The sequence below is a fragment of the Coregonus lavaretus genome (assembly GCF_964263955.1).
Source record: "Coregonus lavaretus genome assembly, chromosome: 25".
Classification (NCBI taxonomy): domain Eukaryota; kingdom Metazoa; phylum Chordata; class Actinopteri; order Salmoniformes; family Salmonidae; genus Coregonus; species Coregonus lavaretus.
This window is the reverse complement of record NC_140012.1, coordinates 24,182,576-24,193,006: the sequence shown is the minus strand read 5'-3', so window position 1 is coordinate 24,193,006 and position 10,431 is coordinate 24,182,576. Positions and strand designations below refer to the sequence as shown.

General features: G+C 43.6%; 1 protein-coding gene across 1 annotated transcript; it reads right to left on the bottom strand.

The window, feature by feature from the left end:
• Positions 1-5,649: 5,649 nt before the first annotated feature.
• Positions 5,650-10,233, bottom strand: rsl1d1 (ribosomal L1 domain containing 1). Its single transcript, XM_084142289.1, has 9 exons — positions 10,133-10,233; positions 9,432-9,571; positions 9,118-9,256; positions 8,571-8,719; positions 8,112-8,213; positions 7,793-7,886; positions 7,221-7,355; positions 6,402-6,533; positions 5,650-6,037 (listed from the first exon to the last, which is right to left on the bottom strand). The coding sequence occupies exons 1-9, from the start codon at positions 10,220-10,222 to the stop codon at positions 5,906-5,908; spliced, it is 1,113 nt and encodes a 370-aa protein (XP_083998415.1). The 5' UTR covers positions 10,223-10,233; the 3' UTR covers positions 5,650-5,905.
• Positions 10,234-10,431: the final 198 nt, after the last annotated feature.

Here is a 10,431-nt window from a genome sequence, read left to right as displayed (position 1 = left end):
TGCTGTTCACCGCCACCTCCCATCTAATGTAAGAGCTTAAAAAAATCTGCAAGGAAGAAAGGGAAAAAAATCTCAAAATCCAGATGTGCAAAACTGATAGACATACCCAACACTGAAACCTGTAGTCGCCGCCAAAGGTCCTTCTACAAAGTATTGACTCAGGGGTGTGAATACTTACGTAAATTAGATGTTATTTTCAATAAATTTGATGAAATTTCTATCAACATGTTTTCACTGTCATTATGGGGTATTGTGTGTAGATGTGTGAGAAAAAATCCATTTTGAATTCAGGCTGTAAGAACAAAATGTGGATTAAGTCGAGGGGTATGAATACTTTCTGAAGGCACTCTAGGAGAGACTTGTCAGTTCGACACCTTTAATAAACGAGTCAACACTTGCTGTTCAGTTGTATACACTGCTCAAAAAAATAAAGGGAACACTAAAATAACACATCCTAGATCTGAATGAATGAAATAATCTTATTAAATACATTTTTCTTTACATAGTTGAATGTGGTGACAACAAAATCACACAAAAATTATCAATGGAAATCAAATTTATCAACCTATGGAGGTCTGGATTTGGAGTCACCCTCAAAATTAAAGTGGAAAACCACACTACAGGCTGATCCAACTTTGATGTAATGTCCTTAAAACAAGTCAAAATGAGGCTCAGTAGTGTGTGTGGCCTCCACGTGCCTGTATGACCTCCCTACAACGCCTGGGCATGCTCCTGATGAGGTGGCGGATGGTCTCCTGAGGGATCTCCTCCCAGACCTGGACTAAAGCATCCGCCAACTCCTGGACAGTCTGTGGTGCAACGTGGCGTTGGTGGATGGAGCGAGACATGATGTCCCAGATGTGCTCAATTGGATTCAGGTCTGGGGAACGGGCGGGCCAGTCCATAGCATCAATGCCTTCCTCTTGCAGGAACTGCTGACACACTCCAGCCACATGAGGTCTAGCATTGTCTTGCATTAGGAGGAACCCAGGGCCAACTGCACCAGCATATGGTCTCACAAGGGGTCTGAGGATCTCATCTCGGTACCTAATGGCAGTCAGGCTACCTCTGGCGAGCACATGGAGGGCTGTGCGGCCCCCCAAAGAAATGCCACCCCACACCATGACTGACTCACCGCCAAACCGGTCATGCTGAAGGATGTTGCAGGCAGCAGAACGTTCTCCACGGCGTCACCAGACTCTGTCACGTCTGTCACGTGCTCAGTGTGAACCTGCTTTCATCTGTGAAGAGCACAGGGCGCCAGTGGCGAATTTGCCAATCTTGGTGTTCTCTGTCAAATACCAAACGTCCTGCACGGTGTTGGGCTGTAAGCACAACCCCCACCTGTGGACGTCGGGCCCTCATACCACCCTCATGGAGTCTGTTTCTGACCATTTGAGCAGACACATGCACATTTGTGGCCTGCTGGAGGTCATTTTGCAGGGCTCTGGCAGTGCTCCTCCTGCTCCTTGCATAAAGGCGGAGGTAGTGGTCCTGCTGCTGGGTTGTTGCCCTCCTACGGCCTCCTCCACGTCTCCTGATGTACTGGCCTGTCTCCTGGTAGCGCCTCCATGCTCTGGACACTACGCTGACAGACACAGCAAACCTTCTTGCCACAGCTCGCATTGATGTGCCATCCTGGATGAGCTGCACTACCTGAGCCACTTGTGTGGGTTGTAGACTCCGTCTCATGCTACCACTAGAGTGAAAGCACCGCCAGCATTCAAAAGTGACCAAAACATCAGCCAGGAAGCATAGGAACTGAGAAGTGGTCTGTGGTCACCACCTGCAAAACCAGTCCTTTATTGGGGGTGTCTTGCTAATTGCCTATAATTTCCACCTGTTGTCTATTCCATTTGCACAACAGCATGTGAAATTTATTGTCAATCAGTGTTGCTTCCTAAGTGGACAGTTTGATTTCACAGAAGTGTGATTGACTTGGAGTTACATTGTGTTGTTTAAGTGTTCCCTTAATTTTTTTGAGCAGTGTATATAGTGGGGAGAACAAGTATTTGATACACTGCCGATTTTGCAGGTTTTCCTACTTACAAAGCATGTAGAGGTCTGTAAATTTTTATCATAGGTACACTTCAACTGTGAGAGACGGAATCTAAAACAAAAATCCAGAAAATCACATTGCATGATTTTTAAGTAATGAATTTGTAATTTATTGCATGACATAAGTATTTGATACATCAGAAAAGCAGAACTTAATATTTGGTACAGAAACCTTTGTTTGCAATTACAGAGATCATACGTTTCCTGTAGGTCTTGACCAGGTTTGCACACACTGCAGCAGGGATTTTGGCCCACTCCCCCATACAGACCTTCTCCAGATCCTTCAGGTTTCGGGGCTGTCGCTGGGCAATACGGACTTTCAGCTCCCTCCAAATATTTTCTATTGGGTTCAGGTCTGGAGACTGGCTACGCCACTCCAGGACCTTGAGATGCTTCTTACGGAGTCACTCCTTCGTTGCCCTGGCTGTGTGTTTCGGGTCATTGTCATGCTGGAAGACCCAGCCACGACCCATCTTCAATGCTCTTACTGAGGGAAGGAGGTTGTTGGCCAAGATCTCGCGATACATGGCCCCATCCTTCCTCCCCTCAATACGGTGCAGTTGTCATGTCCCCTTTGCAGAAAAGCATTCCCAAATAATGATGTTTACACCTCCATGCTTCACGGTTGGGATGGTGTTCTTGGGGTTGTACTCATCCTTCTTCTTCCTCCAAACACGGTGAGTGGAGTTTAGACCAAAAAGCTCTATTTTTGTCTCATCAGACCACATTACCTTCTCCCATTCCTCCTCTGGATCATCCAGATGGTCATTGGCAAACTTCAGACAGGCCTCGACATGCGCTGGCTTGAGCAGGGGGACCTTGCGTGCGCTGCAGGATTTTAATCCATGACGGCGTAGTGTGTTACTAATGGTTTTCTTTGAGACTGTGGTCCCAGCTCTCTTCAGGTCATTGACCAGGTCCTGACGTGTAGTTCTGGGCTGATCCCTCACCTTCCTCATGATCATTGTTGCCCCACGAGGTGAGATCTTGCATGGAGCCCCAGACCGAGGGTGATTTTCTAATAATTGTGCCAACAGTTGTTGCCTTCTCACCAAGCTGCTTGCCTATTGTCCTGTAGCCCATCCCAGCCTTGTGCAGGTCTACAATTTTATCCCTGATGTCCTTACACAACTCTCTGGTCTTGGCCATTGTGGAGAGGTTGGAGTCTGTTTGAGTGTGGACAGGTGTCTGTTATACAGGTAATGAGTTCAAACAGGTGCAGTTAATACAGGTAATGAGTGGAGAACAGGAGGGCTTCTTAAAGAAAAACTAACAGGTCTGTGAGAGCCAGAATTCTTACTGGTTGGTAGGTGATCAAATACTTATGTCATGCAATAAAATGCAAATTAAATTACTTAAAAATCATACAATGTGATTTTCTGGATTTTTCAAACACAGTTGAAGTGTGCCTATGATAAAAATTACAGACCTCTGCGTGCTTTGTAAGTAGGAAAACCTGAAAAATCGGCAGTGTATCAAATACTTGTTCTCCCCACTGTGTACGTATATATATATACACATACATACACACACACAGTTGAAGTCAGAAGTTTACATACACCTTAGCCAAATACATTTAAACTCAGTTTTTCACAATTCCTGACATTTAATCCTAGTAAAAATGCCATCTTAGGTCAGTTAGGATCACCACTTTATTTTAAGAATGTGAAATGTCAGAATAATAGTAGAGAGAATGATTTATTTCTTTCATCACATTCCCAGTGGGTCAGAAGTTTACATAATCAATTAGTATTTGGTAGCATTGCCTTTAAATTGTTTAACTTGGGTCAAACGTTTCGGGGAGCCTTCCACCAGTTTCCCACAATAAGTTGGGTGAATTTTGGCCCATTCCCCCTGACAGAGCTGGTGTAACTGAGTCTGGTTTGTAGGCCTCTTTGCTCGCACACACTTTTTCAGTTCTGCCCACAAATTTTGTATAGGATTGAGGTCAGGGCTCTGTGATGGCCACTCCAATACCTTGACTTTGTTGTCCTTAAGCCATTTTGCCACAACTCTGGAAAAATGCTTGGGGTCATTGTCCATTTGGAAGACCCATTTGCAAACAAGCTTTAACTTCCTGACTGATGTCTTGAGATGTTGCTTCAATATATCCACAATTTTCCTTCCTCATGATGCCATCTGTGAAGTGCACCAGTCCCTCCTGCAGCAAAGCACCCCCACAGCATGATGCTGCCACCCCGTGCTTCAGGGTTCGGATGGTGTTCTTCAGCTTGCAAGCCACCCCCCTTTTCCTCCAAATTTTGTTTAATCAGACCAGAGGACATTTCTTCAAAAAGTATGATCTTTGTCCCCATGTGCAGTTGCAAACTGTAGTATGGTGGTTTTGGAGCAGTGGCTTCTTCCTTGCTGAGCGGCCTTTCAGGTTATGTCGATATAGGACTCGTTTTACTGTGGATATAGATACTTTTGTACCCGTTTCCTCCAGCATCTTCACAAGGTCCTTTGCTGTTGTTCTGGGATTGATTTGCACTTCTTGCACCAAAGTATGTTCATCTCTAGGAGACAGAACCAGTCTCCTTCCTGAGTGGTATGACTGCTGCGTGCTCCCATGGTGTTTATACTTGTGTACTATTGTTTGTACAGATGAACGTGGTACCTTCAGGCATTTGGAAATTGCTCCCAAGGATGAACCAGACTTGTGGAGGTCTACCATTTTTTTTTTTACGAGGTCTTGGCTGATTTCTTTTGATTTTCCCATGATGTCAAGCAAAGAGGCACTGAGTTTGAAGGTAGGCCTTGAAATACATCCACAGGTACGCCTCCAATTGACTCAAATGATGTCAATTAGCCTGTCAGAAGCTTCTAAAGCCATCACATCATTTCCTGGAATTTTCCAAGCTGTTTAAAGGCAGTCAACATAGTGTATGTGAACTTCTGCCAACTGGAATTGTGATACAGTGAATTATAAGTGAAATAATCTGTCTGTAAACAATTGTTGGAAAAATTACTTGTGTCATGCAAAGTAGATGTCCTAACCGACTTGCCAAAACTATAGTTAATTAACAAGAAAAACGAGTTAATGACTCCAACCTAAGTGTATGTAAACTTCCGACTTCAACTGTATATATAACAATCAAAGCAGTAAATAGTCCATACGTCACGATTCCGCGTGGCTGGCTGTGTGAAACACACTAAAGAAAATAAATGTGCCAGAAAACAAAATCAGGCTAAGTGGATTTCGACTCATCGTTACCACTCACATTACATGGGAAGTGCAAATTCACGAGTATCCTCTCCCTCCTCTGAGTAAGGCAATTTGACTGCAATCAACCACAACTCACACAAATTGTACCGATCGCGGGATCGACAGTTTCCCGGTCATCGCTCGCCTTGTGACTGACCAGCGCCTATCCTATCAATAGATCGCTAGAAGATGCATTTAGTTCATTCTAGCGTGAGAGAGCTTGAGTGACTAGCGAATTGAAACTTAAATGAAAAGTAGCCTAGTTAATATGAAGTGGAAAAAGTAGCCGGCTGAAAATGAGCAACCGGCCGATTAGCCGACGGCCGGCGCTAATGGAAAACACTGCCATTGTGGATAAATTAAAAGACAAGAAATATACTTTGTGGTAATATTAATTATTTTAATTTACAAGTTGGGCTTACACAAAATATGATTTAACAAACCCCTGTTATGGGGCAGACAAAGAATTTGCAACTCATTTGAGCTTGTCCTTGGATCAATTCAACAAAATGAAACGTCAACAGTTATATACATTTAGAACCAGTCCTTTATATCAGTATGACGAAGTCATGTAGAGAAAGGGGGAGTAATGCACAAATAGTAATGAGAGCAAGGAGAGTTGTGTTCCATTGAGCTGACAGACTAAGATTTAGGCACTTTTCTTTTCATATTTTGTGGGGGTATTTTTGCAACCTTCTTGGTAATTTTTCCTTTTATACCTTTCTTTCCTCCTGTTGGTTTGGGTACCTTCGCAAGTCCCTTCTTGGTCGGCTTCTACGGGATCGGAGAGAGAAGCAAACAATTAGCACAGTACTGACAGGAGTATTTTCTTCTTCTGTAGATACAAAGAGGTGGGTCAATTAACCTCCACAATCCATCTGTGGCACTAGGGGGCAGTGTTCCCAGAGAGTGAACAGGGAGACAGCACAAAAGGGATACCGCTCCCCTGCCTCACTGGAATGAGTTTCATATAGCATTGGATTTAAACCAAAATTCATACTGAGAGTGAACCAGGTTCCGAACCAGTGCAAAGACGAGTCCTTCGAAATATTGAATTTGACAAAAAGACAAATTGATCAACTAAAAATTAAATCTATTAATAATATTAAAATGCATTTGACACTAGTGGGGTACAGACCTCCAGTTTAGCCTTTTTCTTTGGCGTTACTATTGGAACCAGCTGTGGAATCTCTTCCTCCCCCTCAGCACCTGAGTTTTTTTCTGTATACTTCTGTTCCTTCTTTGCAGACTTCTGTTTACTTGCATTTTTCTGAAATTCAAAATGTGCAGGAGGATGTGAGATCCAGCGCATGTGTGCATATATATATATATATATATATATATATATATATATATACACACATTTAACATTTTAGTCATTTAGTTAGCGAGTGAATACATTATTATTTTTTATTCCCCCCCCCCCATACTGGCCCCCCGTGGGAATCGAACCCACAACCCTGGCGTTGCAAACGCCATGCTCTACCAACTGAGCTACATCCCTGCCGGCCATTCCCTCCCCGACCCTGGACGACGCTGGGCCAATTGTGCGTCGCCCAATGGGTCTCCCGGTCGCGGCTGGATTCGAATCAGGATCTCTAGTGGCACAGCTAGCACTGCGATGCAGTGCCTTAGACCACTGCGCCACTCGGGAGCGCATATATACATATATGCAATTTACCTCAATAGTCCATATGTGGCACTAGGAGCTATATTGATGTTCCCAGAGAGTGAACAGGGAGACAGCACAAAATGGATACCGCTCCCCTGCCTCACTGGAATGAGTTTCATATAGCACTGGATTTAAACCAAAATTAATACAGAGAGTAAACCAGGTTCCGAACCAGTGCAAAGACGAGTCCTTCGGAAGATTTCATTTGACAAAAATGTATAATTGATCAACTAACAATATAATCTTCCAATGCAATTTACAAGCATGTGTGTGTAGCAGTCCTACCTTGGCGTCCATGGCTGTGCGCGCCTGTTTCTGTGTTTCCTCTATCAGGGTCAGGTTACTCAGGTTAGAGGTGTAGATAGGCAGAGCCACTGATGACTGGCTCTTCAGGTGGATAATCTTTATCAATGGTCCTTTCTGCAAGAAAGACAAGACAGCAGCCATATTTAGACTCAAAGAACATGTTCACTCATACATTTAGGTCAAAACTATTTCTGTGAAGAAAACATTTTAAATGTTACTTCCAAAAACATCATTGCTACACTGTGTATCGTATCACTCGGATTGCGGCCACTTTCTTTGTCACAAGGGAGGATTGTAGGCACATGGGTTTAATCACACTGCTATACAGAGCAGGCAATAAGCTTAACGTACCACAGTACTATAGGCCCAGTAATCTCACCCCCGACAACAGAGATATCAAAGGTGATTTTCAGACTGGGCCCACACATTTCTTTAACATTAATAAACATTGAGTACACCTTACCATTTAACGTATAATAAAAGTGTAAATATCTGTTGACGGGGTACAATTGATTAGGGAGATCAGGAGGACACCCTGGCAGCAAACTCACCATGCGTAGTTTCGTCACGATGGTGCTGACAGCTGAATCAATATTCTCTGCTATTTCATCTGCAGCCATCCCAGAGTGGGCCACACGAGCCATGCTAAAACACAAACAATAACATGTTACTGGAGGCAGTGTGTATATGAATTAATGTGCATTACTTGCCATTTTGTCTCAAAGTTGTAGAGACAGGCTCCAATAGAGGGAGATCCGTCTGGATATATTTTGAGTCACTATGGCACCATCATTGCCCATGTCCAACACTGACAGGAGGACAGTGTTTGCTGAGGTGCACTTATTGGTCAAGTCAGAGAGCAAGCCTCACCAGCAGCAGCCTTTCTTAGAAATTGAGATTGTTGTTCCTTGGATGGTTCTCTGGATGTCCAAGGCCAGCTTCTTGCTCTGCAGGTTCACTGACAAAGGCTCCCTAAGCAGGGGAGGGAAAACACACACACAATTAGATTAGAACTCTGGAAGGGCTAGCTTAAAGGCACATTTAAAAACTTATAAGATTTGTGTGATTTCATGCATTTGAAAACCAGGGAACAGCACTAGGGGCTTTGTTGATGTTCCCAGAGAGTGAACAGGGAGACAGCACAAAAAGGATACTGCTCCGCTGCCTCACTGGAATGAGTTTCATATAGCAACGGAGTTAAACCAAAATTCATACTGAGAGTGAACCAGGTTCCGAACCAGTGCCAAAATGAGTCTTTAAATAGATTTCATTTGACTAAAATAGACAAGCTGATCAACCAATAATATTTACAAGCATTTGTAAGCTTACTTCTTCCTCTCGTAGAAGTGCTTGCCGATGTGCGAGGACAACAGGCGGCGGATGCGGTCGTCTGAAAGGAACATGTCAAAATTCCCCAGCAGCCGTCGCTTGGCCTCAAAGGGCTTGTACTCGGTCCTCAGCGTCTTGTAAGGGATCACCTAAAGAAAGACAATGGGATATGCATGGGTGAGTCGAGTCTCATGTGCCAATAAGTAAATGAGGACAATATCGAAACTACATAAGCACTCATCATCATTATTACATACATATACAGTATGACAGTAAGTAACTGTCTCAAAATTGTAGAGACAGACTCCAATAGAGAGGGAAGTCCGTCTGGATATATTTTGAGTCACTATGGCACCATCATTGCCCATGTCAAACACAGACAGGAGGACAGGGTTTGCTGGGGTGCACTTATTCACATTGGATGGCCAAACACTAGCTTCAGACTAGAGTAAATCAGTTGAAGAGATGCATTGGAGGATGAGGTAAGCGCTTCGAGTGTCTAGAAAAGCCTTATATAAATACAATCTATTATAGTATTTAGAAATACCTCTGTGACGTTCTTGACCCCTCTCTCTGCCAGGAGTTTCTTGTAGAACCTCTGGGTCTGGTCAGGGGTCATGTTGGGCTCGTCTCTGGTGAAGAGACACACCTCGTCTGTGTCGGTGCGGATGCCATAAGGCAAGGGGCTGAGAGAGAGATAAACAGAAGCGACTTGTGATTAGTATAACAGTTTCACCACATATGCTCCAGGACAGGGTGTTGCATGGGCAACAAGTTCGACAGATTTTTCAATAGCTATGCATGTATTATGTAGCCATGTTGTTTTGTAGCTCTGTACTGTGTTGGGGCAAATGGACTCACATGCGGATGGTCTGGGCCTGCTTGGGGATCTTCCATAGTGTGAAGAGGAGGGAGAGGTGTTGACTCTCGTCCAGGAGCAGAGAGTCTGGGGTGGACTTGGTCTTCAGGAAAGCCTGCAGTGCTTGAACAGCCTTCTTTACCTAGGAACACAGTGATAATGTGTGAAGAAATAGCCAATACACTGACAACAAATTCATATTTCGGTCATTTTGTGCAAATAGACAACCTATATTAAATAACCAGCTTCATTAGCTTACAACTCGTGCTGAACTAGAGTCCGCTCAGCTGAGAAAGCTAACGCGGTAACGTTAGCTACCTAGCTAACTTTAATTAGTTACAATTTTTTCACTTTGCGCCTACAAGTCAGAGTAGTGAAGGGTCGATATTTTTCCAAAGCCACTTTCACCAAGATAACCAATTGAGGGAGGTGTACGCATTTTATCCTTGAGAATGTATTCACAGCGTTCCTCGTTGAGATACAGAAAATAACTGAGTGACTTGCCTCGTGCGGTGGCGAACTATCCGACTGCACACAAGCTACCTAGCTTGTTAGCTAGCTGGCTAGCCAGCGAGTTGCTAGCTCTAGAGAAAGGTGGCTTACACAATATACCCCACTGATATCACCCCACTTTTCCTGGCACCCATATAACAACTATAATTTTGTCGAAGAAGACCTTATCAAAGTGGTGTTTATACATTACCTGCACCCGATCTAGTGGCAACTCCTCCGGTTTGTCTGCCATGCTTCTTTCTTCACGTTTATCCAAATATCCAAGCTGGTGCTTGCGCATATCGATTGGTGTACGTCACTCTTAAATTGAAACGTCCCAACTTTATTTGCAAGAAGTTTGAGGGCAATTTCTGCCCACTTCTTTCTACATACAATATTCAAAAAAGGCTAAATGAACATTGTAACAAATTGAGAATAAACAGAGCTTTTACTTTTATTCCTCAGTTTGATACTTTATTTTCATTGTTGTTGGTAACATGACAATACATG